The 26,868-nt window shown below is 31.7% G+C and overlaps 3 protein-coding genes across 3 annotated transcripts; 2 read left to right on the forward strand and 1 right to left on the reverse strand.

Annotated features, from left to right (window-relative positions):
- Window positions 1-2,747: 2,747 nt before the first annotated feature.
- On the reverse strand, window positions 2,748-6,198 carry LOC108326934 (pectinesterase). Its single transcript, XM_017560563.2, has 3 exons — window positions 5,320-6,198; window positions 4,781-4,941; window positions 2,748-3,745 (listed from the first exon to the last, which is right to left on the reverse strand). The coding sequence occupies exons 1-3, from the start codon at window positions 6,177-6,179 to the stop codon at window positions 3,051-3,053; spliced, it is 1,716 nt and encodes a 571-aa protein (XP_017416052.2). The 5' UTR covers window positions 6,180-6,198; the 3' UTR covers window positions 2,748-3,050.
- A 12,064-nt stretch (window positions 6,199-18,262) lies between these two features.
- On the forward strand, window positions 18,263-20,325 carry LOC108327635 (pectinesterase). Its single transcript, XM_017561322.2, has 2 exons — window positions 18,263-19,306; window positions 19,469-20,325. The coding sequence occupies exons 1-2, from the start codon at window positions 18,310-18,312 to the stop codon at window positions 20,146-20,148; spliced, it is 1,677 nt and encodes a 558-aa protein (XP_017416811.1). The 5' UTR covers window positions 18,263-18,309; the 3' UTR covers window positions 20,149-20,325.
- Window positions 20,326-23,131: 2,806 nt separating this feature from the next.
- On the forward strand, window positions 23,132-24,955 carry LOC108327636 (pectinesterase). The gene is made up of 2 exons (XM_017561323.1): window positions 23,132-24,119; window positions 24,267-24,955. Exons 1-2 carry the CDS (start codon window positions 23,132-23,134, stop codon window positions 24,953-24,955), a joined length of 1,677 nt encoding a protein of 558 aa, XP_017416812.1.
- The last annotated feature ends 1,913 nt before the right edge of the window (window positions 24,956-26,868 follow it).

Here is a 26,868-nt window from a genome sequence, read left to right on the forward strand (position 1 = left end):
AATGATATCTCCTATGTAATAGGATTTTGATTAATATTTGAAGTGTTTGGTGTACATGTCAACTCAACTCAACATAAGATAAATTTAATTTAAGATAAAAATACTTAATAAACGCACAGTTAACTTTACATCCAACACTTAAATTATGTTACATAACAATTAAGGCAGAAAAAAGAGCATAGAAAAACCAACATGACAGAAAAGCAAACACTCTAGAAGGTGGCTCCATCTTGTGATGAATAACATTTTAAATGCCTTCTAAATAGTGATGTATGTAATTATGTAGACCACGAGGTGAGAGTGATCAATGTTGGGAACAAACAGTTTCTTATGTTACGAGAAAGAATGAACCAATCTCATATTCAGAACAATGGTTTTCTTGTTTTTTCATCCCTACAAAAATTCCTTTAAGCGTATGTCACCAAACTAATGAAGACAGGAAAACGAAGAAGACACAAAAGAAAGGAAATTTTTTTAACAATTCTTTTTAATAATTTTTTATAACGTCGAGTTGGTTTATGATTGATCTATTTTAAATATTTTTTAAGAAATAAATTTAAAAATATTAATAAAATAATGACACATAATTTAATATAAAAAAGAATTGTTATAAAAAATTATTAACATGTCACAGTGTAATTGATTCAAAAGGTACTTAGGTTTCCAAAACCACAAAAGAGAGATCTATCACAACACATAAATATTTCATGAATACCATATGTGAAACTAACACAATTTCGTGGCATTCCACGTGCTTCAAGCAAAGGGTATGTGACTATACGTACCAATTGCTAATAACTCTGCACCATTTGTATCCCGTGATGTCTAATTAGTTGCTCGACAATATTAAATGAACCACTTATTCTATGGCCATTTCTTCATTCTGGATCAAAATTTCTGGAAGAGGTGTTGAAAGAAATTTGATGGGATGCATGAAGAAACAACCTTATTCTATTCATTTGCCTCCTAATGTCAATTTGGACTTTAAAGTGTGGGCTGATAGAGGCTTTTAACCCAATTATTTCTTTTTCTTCACTTCGGTTCTCGACCTTTGTTACGTGAAATGTTTTAATCAGATCAACTTGATTATTCTACAATATTGTATCTATAGATATTAAATATTTATTGGGAGCATGTAATTTAAAATTAAATTAAAACATTTAATAATTCCGTTGAAACTTTAAATTCAAGGCAAATAAATAATTAAAAAATGTCGCATAACCAACCTATTTGGTTATTTATTTATTTATAAATTTTCACTATTCACTAAACAAAACAACCACCTTGTTGTTCTCATCTAATCTACAGATACTTGATTTTGAGTTTAGTTCCGAGGTTGCTCATATTTAATTGTATTGACTAATTTGGTAATCATTAGAAATTTCTCTCTACTGTAACCAAAAAATATCAACTCTTTCCGAAATTTGTTCCACCATGCACACATAATTATATGGAGAAGTGATTCTCATATATCCCATCCATAAATTACGTAAAAAAAAATACTTCTTTTCTAGTCGGAATGCACTTATAAAAATAGGAGAAACAAAAATAAACATATTTATAGATCGGTACTTTAATATCTTCGTCATGAATACTCAATAAAAAAATATTATTATTTAATATGTAACTTTTTTAACAAAAATTACAAACTTTTATACAATTTTTTATAAAAAGTAAAAGTTTTTATATAATTTTTCTTGACAAAAATTACAAATAAAACCCTCTAATAATGAAACACTTGTGAGCGACAATCTTTTTCCATCACCCATAGTTGATTTCTACATCATTACTGTTAACAACTCACCATTAAGGACAAAAATAAAAGCACAACATAAATTTAGTAAAAGTTATTGAGCATACAATTTTCTCTTACTAAAATTACAAATCTTGTCGATATAGTTTTTTTCTGACAAAAATTTCTTATTCAATTTTGTGACAAAATTGTAAATAATATAAACACATAACTAATTAATCCTATTCTTATTCAATTTTTATATTATTTCTTCGTATTATTGTATCTCAAATTTTGATATATAATCATTTTAAGAACTAATATAAGAAAGTACATAATCTATGATAATATAATATAAAGATCTGATTCAAGGTTATCAAATTCGAGAGTTTACGTAAATTAGTGAGAGTTGAGTAAACTCGACTCGTAAACTCGTAAGAGTTTACTTCAGAAGAAAAAAAATTATATAAATAATATCTTAATTCAAATTAGTTTACAAAATTATATAACTTTAAATAAATAAAATTTATAGTTATATTGTTCATAAAAATAAATATTGTAAAACATAAATAAATGAATTATTGCTATTAATTTTGATGTATTTCATTAAATATATAACTTTCAAGTTTGCATAATCGCTCCAAACTTACGATTTTATACGATCCCACTAATTTTACAGTTGATTCTATCGAGTTTACGTAAAAAACGAATTTACTTTCGAATTAACTCGGAAGCCATGTCTACAAACGTAAACTCGTAAGAGTTTACGAGTTAAGTCTGATAACCATGACCTCATTACTTAATTATTGATTATAATGACAACTAAAAATCATTCAAAAAATATTTAATTATGTATTATATTTTGGTTTTTCAAAGGTTGACGACAAAAGTTGTGGATTGAACTTTAATTACAACTTGAAATAAAACTAAATTAAAACCCATTAATTGATTAATCCAAAATATAATTCGGTTTACCAATTTTATAAAGGATTTAATCATTATTTAAACAACTTAATTACTTAAAAATTACGAAAAAGTGAGAATTAGTTCTCTTCTACTCAGACCATACAATTCACCACTTTGATGTTTTCTCACTGAAGCATAGGTTTGTATTCAAAGTATTCAAATAATATAGATAAAACTTATTCAAGAGCTTCTTTGCTCTTAGGTCCTCCACATCTTGAAGTATGTCCCTATTCTTCCTCGTGGTGAGGTCTCCAATGAGAACATTTATTTCTTTTTACTTTATTGCTAAGTGGCACCAGAAATAGCAAAGACCAAAAAACCGATACTTCATCGAATAAGAGCATGCACTTATTCAAGTCAAGCCAGAGAAGAATGGAATGCCATAAGAGTTCAGCCATTCATTGCCTTGAATGAAATTTGCAACTGTGAACTGGCTTGCCTCAGTGGAGTTGGTGATGACTCTATAACCAGGCCACGTAACTCTGCCACTTGTATTTGCACCAGGACCTCTATTGTTGTACTCTCCATAATACAAAGTATCCAATGCAAACGTCCCATCCCATTCCAACCACCCTGCAGGGTCTATCAGATCCTCCATCAATGAATTCAGAAAAACAGTCCTCGAATACATCTTCCAGGGACGACCCAGGTAATTCCTGAACTCAGATTTGACAGGGATCAAATCCGCAGCTGCTGCAACCTTGCAGTTTATGATGGAAATGCCGGTGTTTTGGTTAGGGTCTTCTCTGCCTTGTGCGGTGAACAGGTTCCTCTGGTTTGGATTAGGCTTTCTTGCGTACAAGTTGCAGTTCTGGAGCACCGCTGCTGCATTACCAAAGATGAAGTCCACGGTTCCATAAACGTCGCATTCGCGGTAGAATTGACGCAGAGAGTGGACATAGAGCGTGTCTTGGTAGGCAACAAAGCTGCACTGGTAGAAGGCTGAGAAATCAGCCCCGCTTCTTAGAGCCACAGCTTGGTGTTTGCTGGGCCCAGCTGAGTTCTCAAAGGTTATACCCTTTGCTATGAATCCGTCTCCAACCACAGCTGAACGCCACAAACATCAGTTCCATACATAACAATTAGCTTCATTCATTATGTTTTCCGAAAGGATAATTTAAAAAGCTGAGGTAAGTGTTTATAGTTAGTGTTGTCGGCAGCTGTCATAAAATATAAAAGAAATATATGTAGGCCAAGGTGTCTTATCATGAAGGACACGTTATTTTTGGTTTTACAATATATATAAGACAAAGTTCTTATGCAATATATCTCTAACTTCTTTTTGTGCTGTCCATCCTATAAATCCATCAATTTTCAATTTTAAAGAAATATATATATATACCAAATTATTCACATGTTAATTCTTCTTCATGAACTTAGATCTTAAGTCAATTATCAAGAGAAAAAATGACATTACTTATATAATAATTTACATGTAATTACAGCCAACAAAATAATTGTTACTCAATTACTAGTGTTGCAAAAGAAATTTTCCTCGCTAAATATACCTTTCAATTTTGTTTATAATAAAATAAGATTGATATTAGTTAGTTAATCGCAGGAAAAAAAAAATTGATATGTTACGAGCTTTAATATATGAATTGAATTGGTAGGCTTGAAAGAAGTAGTTAATTAATTCTAGTTGTTCGTGTTCAAATCTAATTTGCTTCCCAGAAATGAAAAAGATATAGAAAATGACAAAGCGCAGGTTCCGATAGTAGTAATTCTTATCAGCATACTTGTCAGAGAACCGACACCAGCCCGTGATTGTGATATTCGAATATAGGTTAGGTTACTATATAGAGCATCTGAAAATGCAGGTAAAGGTCTAAGTGCTTAATGTGATTGTGATATTCGAATGTTTGTTTTACCTTTACTACTATATACCAGTAATAATTCAAATAATGTAAGGAATGATATTTTTGTCTCTATTTTTTCTTCTGCTATTATTATTGCCTTTTTATTGAGTGAACATTAATTCAGACAAATTAGTTGTTGGACTTTTTGTTTTGATGTTTATTTTATGTTATCCTTAAAGAATGGATACCAATCAACTTTCTATGAGGTTTGAGTAAAACGCACCGACAGTGGCAGATTGGAAAGTAGTCCAGCCATCAACGACGTTCCTGCTTGCCTTCACAACAGTCTTTCCAATTCCATCTCCGACCCACATCAGATTGGTCTTCCTCCTTATTACCTCCACGTTCTCGAAGTATGCCCCAGCTTTTATGTGTATCACAAATCTACACATTTCAAAAATTTACCACTTCATAAAACGTCAAACAATTTAAAGCCACATAATGGCTATGGTTTTCGATTATATCATACCAGTTTAATATTAATATTACACAAACTATTTATTTTACGGGTTTTTACTTTTATTCTGAAAATGCATTCAATGCATCATTTAATATCCTATCGCTATTACCAGATCATCTATCATACATTACAAGATTTGGTGAATCTTTCTTCTAGTTTAATTTTTCTTGTGATTCTATATAAAAATATTAAAGAGTTTGTTTAACAAGTTGCAATTACCAAAAACAAAAAACAAAGAAAAGAAAAACATAGTACCGATGAATGAGGTGATAACGTGATGGATAAGGTGGTAGTATACTTGCCTGGTCGCACTGGAGTTTGGAGCTGCAGCCACTGCTTCACCTATAGTGGTGAAGTTGCCACTGCCATCTTGGGCCACAACAAGGTCGAACTTCGTTTCATTCACCGGAGCTTGAAGCAACTTCCGGTCTTTAGGGGTAACCCACGACGGGAACCCGTCTTTCATCTTTCCATATTCGGGAAAAATCTCGTTCTTCGACTGTTTCTTCTTTTCGGGCACTTTCTTCAGCATGGCCAACGAGTTGCTTACGAGATGCGAAATCTCCAACAGCCCCTGTTCAATCTTCTCCCTCACGTGCCCTTTGCTGTATGCAAAGCCATCCAGACACGTGTACAGGTTGGTCATGGCGCCGCTTAAGAGAGTCTGCGAGTCGTGGTAACGCTTCGACCCTATTGTGCTTTGGGAGAGATCCGCCACGGTGGTTTTGAGCTCCTCCACGGTTTCGTCGAAGAGGTCGAGGCAGTCGTCGAGAGCTCGCTGTTCGAGTTTGTTGAGACTCGGGAGCTTCTTTCGGAGACCGCTGCAGTTGGAGGAGGACAATGTGACCTCATATATGGTGTGGTTCACGACAGAACATATCATTTGTGGTACAGTTTTTGAGGTGAGATCTGGGAAAGAGGTAAGGGTTGAGACGCAGAGGTCCGGGTAGAGTGTTCCCTCGCATGTGGAGTTTGCTACCTGGAAATGGAGTTGGGTTTGTTCCAGGGCTCTCGTTGCTTCTGCGGTGATGCTGAATTGGGTTGATGAAAAAAGGAGTATAACATGAACCGCAGAGAGAATGCAGGGTATGTGAGGTATCATTTTTCTACTGATAAAGAAGAACACGAAAGAAAGAAAGTGATAGCAGTGGATCTCTGGCATGTGTGAAGTGGGGTGGTAGAAATTCTGTGGATAAATAGGGTGGGTGGTTGCTGGCATTAATGAATTAGTGGGACTTGCTTCTCTTTAGATCTCACTCACTGTTTGTAATTTAATTTCTCTTACTCACACAGCCACATTCAAATTGTTGTTTACCTTAGTTTGCTCGAGCATGTTTAAGTTCATGCAAATTACTTTCTCTTTTGAAATTTATTTTTGTTGGTTTTTTTTACCAAAATGATGCACTTTTATACACAAATTACTAAAACGAGTATGTTTAAAATAAATTTCAGGGTAAATAAAAATCCTACGACTTCAACTTTTATTTTATAGAAATCGTACAAATTTACAAAACTAAAAATTGTCAAATTTTAAAAAGTTTATACAACTAAAACTACTCAAGTCGTCGAGGGAATGAAGAAATCGTGTCTCTTACATATGATTTTAGTTCAATCAAATGGTCAATATAAAAGTCATGGGACTTTGGACGACTTTGAAGTTGAAATAACGAAAGGTGTTAACGATATTAATTTTAATTGAAAGTTGTATAAGGATAAAACGATTTCTAATTTTCATAATCATTATTATAATCAACTACAATATAAACGTAATTGATTACCAGAATATTTTTTCTTAAACGCACCATTATAATGGATTACAAGTAATCGATTATCAGATTATTTTAATCCTTACAAACATTTTTGTAATTGATTATCGTGGTAGAACACATATAAATTAGAATTTTGTAATTGAAGAAAATCGTAATATATTAAATGATTATGTTATATACATTTTACGATAATTAAGCTATTTAAGTTTGATAATTAAGCTATTTAAGTTTTATAATTAAGCTATTTAAGTTTTATAATTAAGTATTAAGTGTTTGTAGATTGTTGGTCATTGATTGAATCATTTAACTTAGGTGATAAATAACATTTAGTTTGTATACTGTTATTCATAAATAAGTAATATTACTACCTCTCAACGCTTTCGAACACAAGCATATATAGAAAATACATTATAAGTTCAAATAAGCATGTATTAAAAGTAAACTTAAGAGGGCTAAAAGTGATAATGGAGGTAACACATACTTTCCTCAAGTTGAACAATCCGAGCATTAAGAATATCAAATATGACTAAATAAAAACTCATTGACCATCAATGATTTTAACAAAACCAAAGAATATAATCTCAATACCTATTTTAGAAGACCTTTTAACTTTTACAAAAGGTTCATAAATTTAGAGGAATTTCAAAGTGTCGAAAAAAAATGATAATAAGGTGAGATATGATAGAGGTGCATTGTCCCATATGGTTTTTTTCGAACAATATCTAACTAGATGAGCCTAATTAATCTTCCTTCCAACTAAGATTGTTTACGTCAAAATCAAGTCTTCTTCAATTGCTTGTACAAGGTTAATGACATGAAAAACAAAATGCAACGAATAGTATAGTGCAATATTTAATTGTCAACCTTCATAGACCCAACAAATAATCTACCATCGTTGATATTCTCATTATAGATCATATATCAAGCATCATGACTAGAATTGTCATTTTTCCAATAATATTGTTATATTTCCCTTAAAAAAGTCATTGACTTGGTAATTTTATTAGAGAAAAGAATTATAATGGACTGGTTTAGTAGACATTTTAAGAATGACCGACATTATAATTGTAAAATTAAAAAACAACGAAGAAACTATCATTATATATTTGAAAAACAACAACTATTGTTATATAGTTGACAATAGATAAATAATGACGATTAAGTGAAGTAAATGTTCTTTATCTTTCCAAGATTAAAAATATCAATCTCTTAACTTGTCCGTAAATACGTAATGTCTTTTTTCTTTTTTTATTTTCATTGACACACAATGGTTTCTAATCATCATTGACTGTATTTGAAGCGCATTATATGGTTAACTCGCGACTTTAATAATGAATGCGTACTTCCTATACATAACTTTTTATTTTCAACGTTCAAATTCAAAACCGTGTTTTGGGTCTACATGTCTGTAAAATAAAAATTGAAGCTGTGTGACATAGACACAACTTACCCCTAAACTGATGTAATTTTTTTAAAATTGCCCATTAAGGTAAATTTTGTACTACACCATTTTGGTAAAAAATTCACTTTTATTAATTTTCATTTCTTCGTCTGTTTCAATTTGTTCCCTAAATTTAATCAATATATATGCTATGTTTTTGTTCGATACTTCAAAAAAAAAAAGCTCTCGACCACGTCATTTTCTATTGATTATGTAATAATCGATAAAGAAAGAAACACCAAAGTTAATTTATAATTATTAAATTTTTATATCTGTTATTATTTAGTTATAATATAAAAAAAAATATCATTCAACTTGGATGATAACATAGCCATATTGAACGATGCTTTGTAAGTGGGTAGTATAATAATTGATATAGGTTTTAAACCACATCAATAGGCTTTTCGCTCTCACTTTCTTCTTTTCTGAGGGTCGTTTCTTCTTTTATATCACTCTTGTCGTGCCAATGTTATTTGTGTCACACTAACGTGATTAAAGTCATCGTTGCCGACAAATTGGCGTCGCCACTATGAGTTTCTCCATTTCCAAATCCAGAACCCTTCTCCGTCACCTTATAATAACATATTTTAAATCGTAAATGTTTTTTCTTCGAAAATTCGAAGTCTTATATAATCAATTTCAAGAATCTACAATATTGACATATACTTTTCGACGTATCACATATCATATAGTAATGTTACTAAAAACTTCTTTATTACGTATTACACGAAAATCAAAATTAAATAAGTTAATTATTTTAAACCAATAAACAGTTTCAATTAAAAAATTAACACGTTAGGATAAATTCGTCTTACATTACTTTAAAATCTTTGCAAACTAAATTTATTAAATCACTTTAAGCGTTCTATTTCAGAACTATTATGGACTATATCAAGTTAGACTAAAATAGAAAAATCAATGTTTTCTCATTGTCATAAATAAATCATGGATTTTAAATTATCTTGTAAAAAAACAAATTTAATTTGTATATATCTGTTTCTAAATTAATTCATATGACGAATAATAATTTTTTTCTTAACCATTAAAATAAACATAAAATTTTAAGAATTTTCGTTTGATGAGATATTTAAATTAATTTTATTATAAATAGACGAGATTTACATTTCCTAAAACTACACACAAAAGGGATTTTTTACTAATACGGTTCATTTGTTTTTGAAATTACGTTTTTGAATCAATTGTTTTTAAAAATACCTTCAAGATTAAGTTGTGTTGTTTTGAAATTAAGTGTAAATTAATTATATTTAATTCTGATGAAAATTGTCTTTCATATTCACAATTTTTTTTTAAAAAAAATCAACTCAAAAACATAATTTTAAAAGCAAATTAACTTAGATTGGTTAAACAACCCACAAAATGTGTTCCTAAGTTATGTTTATGCTTCAACCCATTTGGTACAACTAATTACCAACCTTGCAGGGCACAGCGACAGGACATAATTATCCTCAGCTAACAGTAACAGGAAACTTTTAAATGTGATTAATAGGGGAGACAAGTTTAATAATATCCGTTTCCACTTAATAATAATTAATTATTATAAAATTATGCTTGTAATAATGTATTTAACGTTTCATTTTGTTAAAAGACTTATATAGACATTATTTTGAATTATAACTTATTAAAAAAATAAAAATTGTAATTTATTTATCATTCATTAAATTTCATTAAAAATTATAGTCAATCAACCTTTCTATTTAATTATTTATTTTCATATTTTATAGTTTTTAATAAATTTAAAATAATTTAGAAGTATGCTTTGTAAAATATATAACACTTAATTAATAAAATAAGATTACTTGATTCCCTTCATTGGTTGGACAGTAAATTTTCAGTATCGGTTATTTTATTTATATACAAAATCTTCATATTAGGCTTTTTTTAATCCATATTTTCTATGTTAATTTTCAAACGATATAAAAAAAAACATAAGAAAATAAATATGATTCTTCTTCCAACAAATGTGATAAAAGGAATTAATGAATGAAAAGATAAAGAGAAAAAAACACATAAAATCAAAATTTATAATCATCGCAAAAACAAATATATATATATATATATATATATATATATATATATATATATATATATATATATATATATATATATATATATATATATATATATAGTAATTCTTTTTGCATAATAGTAAAGAATTACGCATAAACGGAAACACAATAGGTTATTCTTCAACACAATCGATTATATTTTTCAGCAGAAAATATAATTAATTATGTTGTCAGTTTTTATTAATATTTAAGTATTTATTTGTGATAATAGAATAAATAATAAATATAATATTGTAAAATAATAAATCAGTCTATCAATCAAATTTATTATAAATTGTTACTTAAATTTATCAATTCGTCCTTAATTCTAAAAGTCTCATTTTCGTATTGTGACAAAAAACATTATTAAAAGAATGTTCCAATGATCTTATATGTGAAAAAAAGCTAAGACAATATACACTTTTCGTATTATTTATAATAAGTCCAGTATTAAACGGAATTTTTTAAATGTAAGAAGTTAGATTTAAATATTTTTTATGGATTTATTGCTAGTGTACTTTGCTGTGCACAATATCAAATATAATACACTGTGAAACTAGGAGATTATTGTCCAATAAAAAAAAAAACTGAAATGAAAAAGGAAATGGATTTTGAGTGGCTTTTTTATACATTTCATGCTTTATTTATGAAATAATCTTACCTTTAACAATACAAATATAAATGGTGAAATTAAATTTCGAAATTCCACTTCAGATTATTTGATTAAGCTTGTGTTTTTGTCTAAACAATCAGATTATTAAGTTTTCCACATTAAAAATTTCGGTGCCCATGATCTAAATTATGATGGTACAATTATTGTGAGATATTCAATCTTCCTCTGAAGTTCTTCTATATTCAGACATTTGTTTATGCTGTTCTAACTTCTCTTGTCCCTCTATGAAGGACATGGTAAGGTGCCACACACTTTGCATCCATTAAATATACATTGTTTGAGAATTTAATGTATGAGTTGGGCTATTCTTCGTATCCTGTCCAAACTATATGTTTTTTTTTCTGAAAAAAAAAAGAGAACGAAAGTGCCTAAAAACCTAAAATATCACACAACTATTAATCTCTTAAACGAGCGACTCAATATAATTTTTTTTAATATTAGAGTTTTTCGATTTTAATGCTGGATCCCTTATAAACGTTCAAATCGTAAATGTTGGACTTTATTTATTTATTTAAAGATCTATTATATGTGTGTGTTAAGAAACTCCCCTCCTGCCTAATAAATTAACCTTTACGGTTGCTGATAAAAAAAAAATTAACCTTTACATTTCTGATAACTGACTTCTTGTTGTTGACTATTGACTGAACTATGTAAAAGGTTACAATGAGAAACTACTATTTAATTCAGGATCATGATGAGGTTAGTTTTTATCCAATATTTTCTTGACAGGTGAATCTTTTTGCAGTAATGGTTTTAAATGTTAAAAGTATATAACAAATCATAATTAAGTTGTGAGCAAGATAATTTATATTTGAACCATACTCTGGGATTAAATAATATATAATTTTTCAGTGGAAGAGGGATGCTAAAATCTTAGAATAATATAAATCAATTAAAATTTGCATAGGAGAAACGTGCTATGTATCTTATATGGGAGATGCAACGCATCTTATCTATATATAATGTGTTTTGAGAGTCAGATTTTTGGGCTACTCTGGATTATAAACTGAGTGTTCTATTAGTAACATAATATATATATATATATATATATATATATATATATATATATATATATATATATATATATATATATATATATATATATATATTCACTAGAAAAATTGCACACAAAGCTGCTGTGGATTTACAGGCATTATGGCAGAAAAAAGAAAACTAACATACAAATTGAGATTGAAAGAGAAAGAGAACAGAGAAAGCGCTTTGAGAAGATAGACGAAATGTATTTCTGATTAATATGAAGCAAAACGTTAGAAAGATATTGGCCCTAGTGCCTATTTATAGAGAGAGGAAAAGAGAATAATAAAAAACAATAGTTACACATAACAATAAGTATTTAATTAGAGAAGCAATGGTAATTAGGAAGAAGGTCAGAAAACTAAGCGATGGAATGAAGAACCGAGCGGTGAAACTGAGTGGTAATGAAGAACCGAGTGGTGAAAGATGAAATCGAGTGATGCATGAATGAGACCGAACGGTAATAAGTATGACGGAAACGGTTGACAATTAAGTTTTTGAATTCTGACATATATATATATATATATTGCATGTAGAGAGGATATATCGTGGTAGAGATGTGTTAGAATGTTTTAAAAAAGCACCGGCATAGAAAATTTTCAGCGTGCTACAGGCTGGATATTATTCAGCCAAATCCCTTTGTTAAGTTATGTTTATTCAAAATATATTATTAGCAGCCCTTAAAAGAATAAACGCGTCATTGTCCCAGGTGTAAACTATAAAAGTAATTAATAATATAAGAAGTTGACATTATATTAACACTAAAACCGAGTTTATCTTGGCTGTTAGCTACAGGCAATAGTTAAACCCAAGTGGCAGTGTTCGTGAAAGTTAGCTAATGCATGAATAATATACGTGCACATGAAGAGTACGTATATATATGTAAATTGAGTTGAGAGGCATATCAGTGAACTGTGCGCTGTAACCTCTTTCTGCTTATTTTGATTTTAAGGTAAACTCTAGATAGGTACACTTTGATTCTCTTCAACGCCTTGGGTATATAACACTATATTTATTACAAAACGACCTTAGCTTTCAACTTGTGAAGAGGTGTTTAATCTCAAGTTGCTCAGCACGACTTCCTCATACTTTCACACAAAGTCAAGTTTATTTTTTAAGCCATTAACACGAAAATAAAGGGTCAAGGTATAATTTATCTCTTAAAGAATGCAAAAGTTGTAATAAGTTCAACTCTTACTTTCTTTTGAAAAATAAATAGTAGCTGTTGAAGCATTGAAGATCCAAAAATCAAAGGAGAACATCGAGGTAAAGACATGAAAGAGATATATATAATAAGTGTCATAAATACTTATTATATATGTTTATTATAATTTATTGTTTGTCTTCGATATATGTTTTATTCTCATGGATTTTTATGTTTTCTTTTTTAAGGTAGATATAATTCTTTTTTATTTTTTTTATTATTTTATAAAAAAATTAAGATTAGAAGCATAGAAAGTTGTTTATCAAAATCTTCTCGTTCAACCACTCAATCACTACGAGAATACCAAACATTCTTCCAACTGTTATTTTCTATTCTATCAACTTTATTTATCCAATATTGTCCTAACCCAATGAAATCATATTTCCAAATTTACTTTGAATATTTTCAGATTGGGCGACTTTTGTTTGCTCAGACCTACTTTTTCTTTTGGGCATATTAATTGCTTCACTACATTTACACTATTGATTTTAATATTTGTTATATGACTCTCATCTACCTATAGAAACATCTCTAATATTTTCCTGTTCACTTAATTACTTACTGTAGTTCGGATTATTAAGTGTGAGTGTGGCAGAAAGAAAGAAATTTAAAGAAAGATATGGATGCTTCCATTGGTTTGGTTTGTATTCAACATATACACTAATTACACATTTACGCAATAACTGTCAATTTCTTTTAATTCTGAGGACTTCTATCGGAAAACTGAAAGGTGGTGAATCTTATTAATTATATTGGTGGAAGTTGCACGTTAACTAAATATAAAATTTAAAATATATAAATAAATATTACTTTTTAATACTTTAAATTTAACCGCTTGCGAAAATGTTAGATCTAAGTCTGGAAGCAAAAGTTCTTTTTCCATGGATGGAACAATGAAGCATGGACTTTCTGTCATTTGCAATGGCAAATTAAGTCTGAAATGACAGCTGCACGTGTAGTCTTCTGAGAGGAATACGCAATTTTAAAAGCTTTATCCCTTTCGAAGAAATATTTAAGCTAGGATTAAGATAATTGGTTTAAATCTTCGGTTGGTCCTCAATTTTATATGATAATTTCAGTTGAGTTTTTGCTTTTGTAATTGTCTCAATTAAGTTATATTTTTGTAAAAATGAGCAAATTTTATCCTAACCGTTAAGTACTCTCAGACGGCGTTAAATTTAGCTGAGCTGTATTTTATGTTTTGATGGCGTGGCATTGTGCATTAAATTGAATGGGTGATATGTTTTATAATCATCAAATCCACGTGACGATGTTGCTTCTTCTTCCCTCCAACCACTGATTACCTTTCACCTTTTCAGCTCCTCCTCCCAAACTACTTCCTTCCAACTTCCACCCTCAAACCCTCACTCTCCAACCGAAGGTAAAATTCTTCACATTAAAACATTTTTACTGAAATAAGATTAGAGAAAGAGAATTAGGGATTTGGCCAGTGGGAGAAGAGGAATTGGAATCCTAGAGAAGACGAAGACAATCAACTGCATTCTACCAATCTGAAACCCATTAGGGTTTTTTGCCTCTCCTACCAGACCAATTGGAATCTGCATCCTCCACTTGAAACCAAAAGGGAACCAGAGGAACCCAGAAGCACTCATCTCCTCCGCTCATGTGCGTCCGCCTCAGCCTCCACCCAATCGGCCGTCGCGAGTCGTGGTTCAAGGCGTCGTCAGCACCGCTGTTCACCATCGGAGGCATCGCCGACCATGGCGTCAGGTCCTCCCTTCTCCTTCTTCTCTTCGCGCGTGAGAGAGAAGCTCTCTCGTTCCTCCGTCAATCGCCTCTTGTGCAAGCTCGGCCGCCACGAGGCGTGAGCCAGGGTGCCACCAGCGCCACCGGTCGCCGCCAAGCTCGCCGTCGGTCACCGTGCAACATCACCAACGATGAAGGTGATTGGTCTTCGCGATGGTCTGATTCGAACTTAGATTTGGGGCTTTCTGTTTCTAATTTGGGATGAGGCGCGATGATGTTGAAGGAAATGGTTGATGAAGGTGCTGATGAAAACTGGGTTTTGTGGTGTTTCGTAGGTGATTGCGATTTCAATTCGGACCAACCACTACCTGAAGGGAGAGGCATCGTGGAATGTTACATGGGACACGCGGTTGGCGCGGTGGCTCCGTCGTCCTAATTTTGTGTGGCTCCTCTTCGGAACTTTTGGGAGTAAATATTGTTCTTATTATTGATGGTCTGGCGGTAGACGATTAAAAAGGATGAAGTGTTTTATGTTTGTGATAATTTTCTAAGAAACTCAATATTGAGATTGATACTGTTGAGTTACATTTTTTTTAGCATTTTTGTGTTGTTGATAATAGAAAATTTGAACTTCGGAGAGAGAAAGAGAGAGACAGAGAGATAGAGAAAGATTGCCGCCGACAAAGCTTCGACCGTGACCGGCAGGGAGGCCCATGGCCTGACTTGATGATGAACGTTCGGTGGTTATTGTCCAGATCTCTAATTCCCTTTTCAATTCACTTTTTTTCAATCCGTAACATAATATTTTGAAATAAACCAAAATTTTTGACACGTCATAATTTTTTAATTTAAATAAAAATTCCATCTAATCAAACAATCCACATCAACATAAACACATCAGCTAAATTTAATGCTGTTTGAGAACACTTAACGGTTAGGGTAAAATTTGCTCATTTTTACAAAAAATATGACCCAATTGAGATAGTTATAAAAATAATAACCCAACTGAGATTACCATACAAAATTGAAAACCAACGGAGGGTTTAGACCAAATAATTATAACGCTTTTAGATTTTTTATTTTTTATCAACCTGGTCTTTCTACATTATCATCTTGTTTTCGTGACAAGAACATGGTCAGTACATCATTTTGCTATTCCACCTATCTCACATTAATTATTCTAACAAATCATGTTGTCAAACTGTACCATTCAAACAATCAGATAACCACTTGATTTTAACAAGACGATAATATGCATACATAAATCAACAAAACTTTTATAAATAAAAGTTGCATATCTAATTAATCGTGCTCTTGTTCTAATTCTCTCCACAATATAAGATGTTGCATACATAGTTTTGTCAAGTATGTGATTTATAAATAAATAAATAAATATAAACATTAACTAGATATGTCCAATATATTTTCCAGCAAATAAAAGTAATTGTCCAATAAAGTCAATAAATATCTTGATTTCTTAAATATCTGTTATAGTTAAGGTTTAATTATTGGTCAAGTACATGAAAGAGGTTTGCTGGAAAAGATTGCTTATGAATTAATTATGTTTATTTCTATAATGTTTTGAATTTAGATGAAGTAACTCTATCCGAATTGTTTGATTAATTCATGTACTCAACTATATATTTACATCAATAGTTTAAAATGAAATTGTTTAACTTTACTTTTATTTGAACTTAAATATAGACATCCACAATTTCAATGTCTTGAAAGAATTAGATTTGGCTGTTGATGGAAGATACTAGGAAAAAGAGGAAAAGGTAATTAGAATGTAAAGTATATTTATTTAGGGTTTTCCATATCAGACGTTGATCACGAGCTATACAGACGTTAGCAGTTCTCTGAAGATTATTATGATTTGAATACCTCATTAATAGTAATCTTGAAAACATAAATATTTTAATGATAATGCTATTTTCTTAATTTTATGTAAAGGTAAAATTTAAGAAATTGTTAATAAGCTCTTTTCAAAAACACTAATAATTGTAAACTAAAATTTAAAATAAAACATGAATCAGAATATCATATAAAATATTATTATCATCAACATTATTCATCACTATTTTTTTTAGTTATTTTGTTGTTGCTAATCAACATCCTACCCTTGTTAATTTTGTCAATACACTGATGTTGGTCAAACAAGCGATGTTTGTACGTGACTTGTTTTTCGTGTTTACGTGTCATATAGTTCGGAACCACCCTCAAAGTTGATAAAATAAAATAATATTCGATGTTATAAGTAGGTGTCTTAAAGGGGTTATTCTGGCATGTTTAAGCTTGTTTGACATTGATTCCTTAAAAATGGGTTAGATGAGCCTAGCTTATCAATTGAAAACAAAGTGAACTTTATATTTCAATTTGGCCTATTCAGATTGGTTTGCCTCTTTAATTATTTTTTTCTTCTCTAATCGAAAGTCTAATATGAAAATGCATTAATGATAGATTGTCAGGTTAATTCTAGATTGAAAAAAAAAAAAACTAAAACTGTCTGCTCGACTATTTTAAATCTTGTCGAATTGTATCAATTTTTATCAAGTTGTATCAAATCTTGTAAATCGAATTATCGATTAGTTTGGACTTTTAAATTAAAAACGCTCTCTTAACTCTTTTTTTTTTACTGGATTGATCTGCGTGAGCAAGTAACCAAAACTATCATGATAACTTAATTTGGTTTTAATATTTAAAAAGAATATTATATATTAAAATTATAATTTTAATTTGGTATAATATTTATAATAATATTATAAATATAATACCATATTATATCAAATATTACTTGTCGAGTAAAACTATCTATTTTTAAAAATTAGACCATTGAAAAGAATGAGACGTTGGATTAGGATGAAAAAATTGATAATACTATTCTTTTTTCTTACCATTTTTTCTTCTTTAGTACCAGATAATACTAATTTTAATAACTAAATATTTTTGTTTTGTGATGTTAAGAATCATATCAATTGATTAATGGTATTGACTTCAAGAACTAAATTATAACTTCTTCTTTTCATTTTAGGATATATACGAATAAAACCACCATTTTTATTGCATTCATGTACGATTATAGCTAGTTCAATGAATTTCTACTCAACAATTTGGAAAATATTTCATGATCCCGAGTTGGTAGCGAGTTCATTGAGTTTATGGCAGCCACATCAACATCAAGTAGCTACGAAAACGCAAAGTCCTCAATTGATGACATTTTTTATTCGTGTGGTGCTTTCATTCTAATCTAAGATTCCGATTTAGGACCAACAATTTTATAAGATCAAGTTGATCTTCGTCTTGGCTTATATATAAGAGCCCCCAACAGCATGAATTTCATTCCGACACATTCTTATACCTACAAGCTCTCCTCAAGTTTCCTTCTTTCAAAAGCCCAATGGCTTTTAAGAACTTGTCCCTCCTTACGCTCTGTGTTTCTCTTGTGTTATCCTCCTTGTCACCGATTTCCATAGCTTCTAATAATAAACGTGATGTTGTTCCACCAGAAACCATCTGCAAATCCACCGTATATGCTTCCTACTGCAAAACCCTGCTTGCTAATCAAAACGGCACAATCTTTGACTATGGTCGAATTTCTGTCCGAAAGTCCTTGTCCCAGTCCCGCAAATTCTTAAACCTAGTAAACTCATTCCTCCAAGACAGATCCTCTTTGTCTCTTCCCACAACTCGCGCCCTTGAAGACTGTCAATTCCTCGCTGAACAAAACTTTGAATACTTATCAAACGCACTCGACCATGTTGATAAAGCCAGCGATGATCTTCCCACCACTCAAGCTGAAGACCAGCAAACCATGCTTAGTGCTGCTTTGACAAACCAAGAAACTTGTTTAGAAGGTTTACAGACCACAGCTTCCGATGAAAGAGTGAAGAGTGAACTTCTCTCATCACTCTCTGATGACAAGAAGCTTCACAGTGTTTCCCTTGATTTGTTCATCAAGGGTTGGGTGCCTGAGAAGAAAATCTCAACATCATGGCAACCCAATGGAAGACACTTGGGTTTCCGCAACGGTCGTTTACCATTGAGGATGTCTAACCGTGTACGTGCCATCTATGATTCTGCTAGAGGTCACGGCAGAAAACTGCTTCAAGATAGCAGCGACAGTGTACTGGTCAATGATATTGTGGTTGTTAGTCAGGACGGAAGCGGGAACTTCACTACCATCAACGGTGCTATAGCGGCTGCGCCAAATAACTCTGCTGCTAGTGATGGTTACTTTTTAATTTTAGTCACCGGAGGTGTGTACCAAGAGTATGTATCCATAGCCAAAAACAAAAAGTACTTGATGATGGTTGGAGATGGGATCAACCAAACGATTATCACCGGTGATCACAACGTTGTCGATAACTTCACAACATTCAACTCAGCAACATTTGGTTAGCAAATTAAATATACACATATCTTCCTAACGTTGTCGTTTTAATTTTTTAATAGAACTTTTTGAAAAGAAAACTATCTAACCAAACATGCTAACATAGCAATATAGCAAATTTATCTCTCTTTTGACATCTAACTTGAAATTTCGTGCGCAATTGTAGCTGTGGTAGCACAAGGGTTTGTAGCTGTTAACATGACATTCCGAAACACTGCTGGGCCAAGCAAGCACCAAGCGGTTGCAGTGAGAAACGGAGCTGATTTGTCAACTTTTTACAGCTGCAGCTTTGAGGGGTATCAAGACACCTTGTACACGCATTCCCTTAGACAGTTTTACCGGGAATGTGACATCTGCGGTACCGTTGACTTCATATTTGGAAATGCTGCTGTTGTTTTCCAAACATGTAACATGTATCCACGCCTTCCCTTGAGTGGACAATTCAATGCCATCACTGCCCAAGGCAGAACAGACCCAAATCAAAATACAGGCACTTCCATTCAGAACGCTACTATAAAAGCTGCTGCTGATTTGGCTCCTGTAGTTGGGAGCGTGCAAACATATCTTGGGAGACCATGGAAAGAGTACTCAAGAACAGTTTATATGCAGTCTTTCATGGATAGTTTGATAAATCCTGCTGGATGGCATGAATGGAGTGGAGATTTTGCCCTAACCACCTTATACTATGCAGAGTACAATAACACAGGACCTGGTTCAAGCACCCAAAACCGTGTAACGTGGTCTGGTTACCATGTTATCAATGTTACCGATGCGGTTAACTTTACTGTGGCTAACTTCTTGGACGGGGATAGCTGGCTTCCTATAACTGGCGTTCCATATATATAGGAGTGGATTGATATAATCAAACATTCAAGTTGCGAGCTAGTTACGTGTATTAAGAGCAAAGTTGCTTTGTATGTCTGATGCAATATTCGTTTCTCTGTTGTATTTATAAATAAGTAAAATGTACTCCATTGTAAAGTTATGGATTCATTCGTTGTTATTTACGCAAATTAACATACATTTTAAGTGACTTATATATTAATTATTTAAAAAAAATTATTTTATAGTCAGACTAAAAATAAAACGATTTTATAGTATATAGAATGACGTAAATTTTATTTTACAAAAAGCTTTTGTGAGATTGATAAGATAAATTAATAATATTTAGATAAGATAAATTTATAATATATAAATACAAATTTCATTATTAACTTGTTTATAGACGTTTTGCTTTCCATTTACAGATGCATTGCTTATAGATGTTTTGCTTTCAATTCATGAATCGTGTCTAAGAGTCACTTGTTTATAGATGTTTTCAATATAACCCAAAACTCAACTAGAATTTAAAAACCTGTCCTAAAAGTTATACAATATTTTTAATATCACTAATAGTATAAAAAAATAACAAAAAAATAAATTGAATATTTTTTAAATAGAGTAAAAAAAAATATTAGTAACACTTAATTAAGTATTATATGTAACTGCTGGGAACAACGATAATCCTCTATCATTTTATAATTTTTAATGTTAGAGAAATGTATTGTCAGTTTTAAGAAGGTATATTCAAATGAAGTGTCTTGAACCTTGTTTAAGCGACCATTAGATAAGTATCAGATATGATTGTACTTACTTAGAGTGACAATATGACTGATATCTTAATCACTTAAAAGAAAAGTTTATATGATTATTGATTGTTGTGAAGACACTTTTGAAAATCCATCAATCTCAAAGATATATATTTGAAGGAATATTTTGAAATATTAATAAGTTCAGGGTAGATATTTTGGGGTTGGTTTATACTAACTCTTTTGGATGTAATTTTATGCTTATTTTTTTTATAGATATTTTTTTCTAAAAAAATCTATATATGATTTGGAATTCTCTAAATACATCATTTATCAATATGTTCTTTCTTTACTTTTCTTTTTCGGTAACAAGATAAACATTTAAGTAAACAACCTTATATTAAACATGATTTTATAGATTTATGTATTTCGATTAAACCAAAGTCATTAGCATACGAACTAGTTAAATTATTTTAAATAATCTAAACTAAGTATTATTTAATGTAGACGCTAATGACTCTTATTCAAAAGCTTATACTGTCAAAACGGGTCACTTGTCTGACCTGGCTCGGTTCACCATGAGTTGATCACTTAGGGAGTCAACCCAACCCGACTCATTTATTAGTGAGTCAAAAAAATTCGAACCCGGTCCAACCCATCACGGCTTGGTGGATAAACAGGTTGGCTTACTGACTCACTTAATTACAATTTTTTTTAAATAAAAAAAAATTACAAACTTTCTATAATTCAAATATAAATAAATTTCACTACTAAATTTCACTCTTGCGTTTAATTAATTTTGAAAATAAGAAATTTAAATAATTTTTTCAAGCACAAAAATAATAATAAATATTTTTTTATAAAATGAAAATTAAATTTTAATAAAATAAAATTATATAGGTAGGTTGGTAGGTCAACCTAGCCTACCACAGGTTCAATTCGCATGAGCTATGTTTAAATGAACCGGATTAAAATTTAATCTGCATAAAAAAAATATAATTTTTTCAAACCTAATCCAGCCTGAATCTGTGGTGGGCCAGATTGACCGTGGATTAACCCGTGGGTGGTTGACACATTTTGACAGCTATGCTTATATGTAATTTAAATTCTTTAAACTTTTTTATGCATATATATGTGACGGGGTTCACTATTTAGCTCAATTTTTTTCTTAGAATCGAATTTTGATCGATGATACATTATCGTTCACCATGAGATAAATTCACGAGTTACTACTAACACTGATTACTTCCGCTTATTTACTGTTTAAACACATGGATATGTGTTTGCTTCAGGTGATTTTAGATTATTCCAGGGAGCAGATTTGCTGGATAACTAGGTATTTGCTTCCTCGCATTTTTTTTCTCTCTTTATCTCCTCAAATTTATCTATTTATTACTCTTCCTTAAGTCATCTTCTAAAAGTAAAATAATTAGGTCCAGGGGTTGGTTGGTGGACACAAATGAGAAAATATATATATATATATATATATATATATATATATATATATATATATATATATATATATATATATATATATATATATACACACACACAAAGAGATGTTGATTATCACGTTATATATTAAGCATACATGGCTCTGTCGCATGCGGAAATTATCTGACCACATACATTCCTGAGAATCTCTCAAACATTATTCTATTTTCAACATTTTAGGAGCATCACCAGAAATTGACTTTCCGTGGGATATAACGGCAGCACAACACAATCTTGTCTGATATTCGTCAAACAATCCACTTTAGTTTAGTTATTCTTATGTTTTGCGTTCCCGTGTTTTGTGATTGCTGGGAACCAACCCCACCATTCACAACCTTAAAATCATATCCAATTCGTTATCTGATAAGTCCATTACCAAACAAATCTTCCTACCAATTTAAAGAAATACACCTAATATTCCTATCAATATTTGCATACATGCATGATGCTTTAAACCTAATGAATGTTCGTCCTAAATTCTTAATCAAAACATTTCTGATATACATTGCAGTTTGATTTAGAGTTGTTGACTGTGTTAATGGTCGCCACGACATCAACACAAAGTAGGAAAACGAAAATTCCTTAAAGTTGACTTCCCTTATTCCCTGCATTGATCACCACATTAATACCCCTGATAATTTTAAGGACACAAATTCGTCACCCAGTCCTATATAAGAACCCAACTATGTATGCTTTGATCACATCTTCTAAACAATCTTCAAGCTACAAAAAAATCTTATTTGTTATTCTTCCATCCAAAAATACCAATGGCTATGGCTTTTAACAGCTTGTACGCTCTCACACTCTTTGTGTCCCTTCTGCTATCCTTCTTCACGTCGATTTCCATAGCTGATAATAGCCATGCAGTTGTTCCACCAGAAACCCTATGCCACTCAACCTTGGACCCTTCTTACTGCAAATTTGTTCTTGCTAATCAAAATGGTAGCATATATGACTATTGTCAATTTTCTGTTCGAAAATCCCTGTCCCAGTCTCGTAAGTTCTTGAACGCGATGTACTCATATCTTCAAAATCCCTCCTCTCTCTCCCAACCAACAATCCTTGCTCTTCAAGATTGCCAATTACTTTCTGAACTAAACTTTGAATACTTATCAACGACAATTGACACTGTCGATAAAGCTAAGGATGTTCTTCCCACCTCTCAAGCAGACGATGTTCACACATTGCTTAGTGCTGTTTTGACAAATCACCAAACTTGTTTAGATGGTCTTCAAACCTCAGCTTCAGATCCAAGAGTGAAGAATGATCTTTTTTCCCAACTCTTGGATGATATGAAGCTTAACAGTGTCTCACTTTATTTCTTCACCAAGGCTTGGGTTCCTGAGAACAGAATATGGAAACCCCATGGAGCCATCCAGAATGATCGTTTACCCTTGAAGATGACAAACAAAGTTCGTGCGATTTATGATTCTGCGAAAGATCAAGGGAGAAAACTGCTAAAAACATCGGATGACAGTGAAAGCGTTCTGGTGAGTGATATTGTGGTGGTTAGTAAAGATGGAAGTGGAAACTTTACCACCATAAACGATGCCATAGCTGCTGCACCAAATAACACAGCTGTTACGGATGGCTACTTCATTATTATCATCAGTGAGGGTATATATCAAGAGTATGTATCTATAGCAAAAAACAAGAAGTTCTTGATGTTAATTGGAGATGGAATCAACCGAACAATTATAACTGGCGATCACAATGTTGTTGATGGCTTTACAACATTCAACTCAGCCACATTTGGTAAGCATAATTAACATCCTAAATAAATATAACTAACGCGCGATCTTTTTTCATGAACGTGAATATATATCTGAACTTCAAATATTCTTGTTAATTAGTCATTGAAATCACCCTCTAACATGATAATTTGTTGGTGACTTTTTTCAGCTGTGGTAGGACAAGGATTCGTAGGTGTGAACATAACATTCCGCAACACTGCTGGGCCAAGCAAGCACCAAGCAGTTGCAGTAAGAAATGGAGCAGATATGTCCTCCTTCTATAGCTGTAGTTTTGAAGGGTATCAAGACACTTTATACACCCATTCCCTGAGACAGTTTTATCGAGAATGTGACATATATGGCACAGTTGACTTCATATTTGGAAACGCAGCTGTTGTTTTGGAAAACTGCAATATGTATCCCCGCCTTCCGTTGATTGGACAATTCAATGCCATCACTGCACAAGGTCGAACTGATCCAAATCAAAACACCGGCATTTCCATACAAAATGCCACTATAAAAGCAGCACAGGATTTGGCTCCAACGGTTGGTACTGTGGAAACATACCTTGGAAGGCCATGGAAGGAGTACTCAAGAACTGTTTATATACAGTCTTTCATGGATAGTTTGATAGCTCCTGCTGGTTGGCATGAATGGAATGGGAGTTTCGCTCTCAGCACATTGTACTACGCTGAATATGATAACACGGGTCCTGGTTCAAACACTGCAAACCGAGTAAACTGGTCTGGTTTTCATGTTATCGATGCCACTGATGCAGTCAATTTTACTGTCTCTAGCTTCTTGGATGGAGATGATTGGGTGCCTCGAACCAGCATTCCGTACCAGACATCTTTGTAATTGTAGTTGCAAACTTTACTTGGATTCATATACTTGTCATAGATCATGTTGAGTGTTCTGTTCCTTTTCGATTTAGCCACATTAATGTGGTAATGAATGAATCAATGAATTATACAAGTCTCATCTTTAACTTTAATTTGGGTTGTCTTGTTTTTATTGGTGTATATTAACTTATTTTATTTGTTGGATATTTTCACATCATAACTTATTCATTAAATTCTTCCATTTATTAAAAGCTATTATTATTTAAAAACAATAAACATAAGAAATAACCAAAATGTTACATTAAATATGTAGGTTTTCATTATCGAGTTACTTAAATCATAATAAAGGATACTAAACTATTTAAATAAAAAAAAATGAAAACTAACTAAATTAAGCTCACTGAAAAAAGCAGTTTCTATAATGTATTTCAACATATCAACATTAAATTTTTAGCAGTCTTACGTTAGACTTTTTATAAATATTTGCTTCAAAATTTAGTTTTTCAGAAAGAATATTTTTGTCAAAAGACAAAAGCTTAATGGTTGGCATGACATTGCAAAAGAAAAAAAAAAGATTGAAAATAAGGAACTCATTTTTTGCATGGTGCAAATTGAAGAACAGTTGCTTCTTGTGTTTAAAAAATCACACATTTTATCCAACGGAATGGTTAATATGGAATATGCTTTTGATTCACCAGTCCAAAATAATAAAAGAATGTCAGATTGCAGCAAAAGGAAAGTAAGAGGGTGCAGAAAGCAGCTTCCGTATTGAACCCATTGTAGACCGTGTTTCCGCTATTGGGCCTTACGAATTGGGTTCGTGTGAGAATAGTGTTGGGGGCTTCTTTCACATCCCATAGCTTTCTACCTGCACCTCTAAATTTTTCCCTCTTTCCATTTTGTTCCTCCAATAATATATTGAATAATTTAATATAACTATTCTCTTTCACCTAGATTAAGAAGATTAAGAAGGCAATCCGACCATTGTGAGTTCAAACCTTAGCATTAACCATATCACATTGCTAGCAGCAATTACAACAAACACTTTCGAAAGAATATTAACACGACTTTTGAAAAAAGTTCAGTTTTTTTAAACTGAACTATATAAAATGGTACAATTCATTTTTGATAGAAATAATGTAGTTTTTCTAGTATAATATAGTATACGTAATCCATAGTTTATTGCAAATTAGGTTAATTATGTCCTGCATAGTTCTCCTATGCATAGGCAAGTGGTATCAAGGGAAACGTTGCAACTGTTCCAATAGAATACGTGTCAGCAGAAGCATGCCCAGGATACTTGTGTGCATCTGTGCTCCCATTCGTGTTACACTTGGGATTCATGGCGTGAGGTGGTTTCTTTTTCATGCATATATAGGTTAATGTCAACTATCATGTTTTTTTATTATGCTTTTGTCTTTCATGTTAAGAGAACTAACCCATGTAAACTTGAACTTTTGCTAATTAGCATATTTTAAGACCTTGTCCTCTTAAATGTTCTAAACTTGGCAACGAGGGTGGACTCGGTGAAAAATGGGGCAACGAAAATCGACATGAACTTGCAACATACATCTCTCTATAATAGGACTTCTAGAAGAGAAAAATGAAATGATTTTGGATTTGGCTAGCTTAAAGCGTCTCTCAACAAAGGTTTGTTTACCCTTTTTTTTTATTTGCACTCAATTTCATGCAAACCAGAAGAAGTTGATGCACCATACGTGAGTGTTTTTCTCCAAATAAATGAAAAAATCTCCAAATTCATATAATGTCCGTAATAAAACGTAGATCTTCCACGTTTTAAAAAGACGGTGTATCCCATAAAAAGAGACGAACTAAAATGAAACTTATAATTAAACTATCTAATGTTTAATATCATTCTACTCAAGTTACATTTGTGTTTTTTAAATGTATATCTTTTATACTCTTGAT

The sequence above is a fragment of the Vigna angularis genome, chromosome 2 (genome assembly GCF_016808095.1).
Source record: "Vigna angularis cultivar LongXiaoDou No.4 chromosome 2, ASM1680809v1, whole genome shotgun sequence".
NCBI classification, from domain to species: Eukaryota; Viridiplantae; Streptophyta; class Magnoliopsida; order Fabales; family Fabaceae; genus Vigna; species Vigna angularis.

Coding starts and splice junctions, on each gene's coding strand:
- LOC108326934 (XM_017560563.2), bottom strand. CDS start 6,179: ATGCCAGAGATCCACTGCTATCACTTTCTTTCTTTCGTGTTCTTCTTT. Junction 4,942..5,319: donor CCAAACTCCAGTGCGACCAG/GCAAGTATACTA, acceptor TGAAATGTGTAG/ATTTGTGATACACATAAAAG. Junction 3,746..4,780: donor TTTCCAATCTGCCACTGTCG/GTGCGTTTTACT, acceptor TGTGGCGTTCAG/CTGTGGTTGGAGACGGATTC.
- LOC108327635 (XM_017561322.2), top strand. CDS start 18,310: ATGGCTTTTAAGAACTTGTCCCTCCTTACGCTCTGTGTTTCTCTTGTG. Junction 19,307..19,468: donor ATTCAACTCAGCAACATTTG/GTTAGCAAATTA, acceptor GCGCAATTGTAG/CTGTGGTAGCACAAGGGTTT.
- LOC108327636 (XM_017561323.1), top strand. CDS start 23,132: ATGGCTATGGCTTTTAACAGCTTGTACGCTCTCACACTCTTTGTGTCC. Junction 24,120..24,266: donor ATTCAACTCAGCCACATTTG/GTAAGCATAATT, acceptor GACTTTTTTCAG/CTGTGGTAGGACAAGGATTC.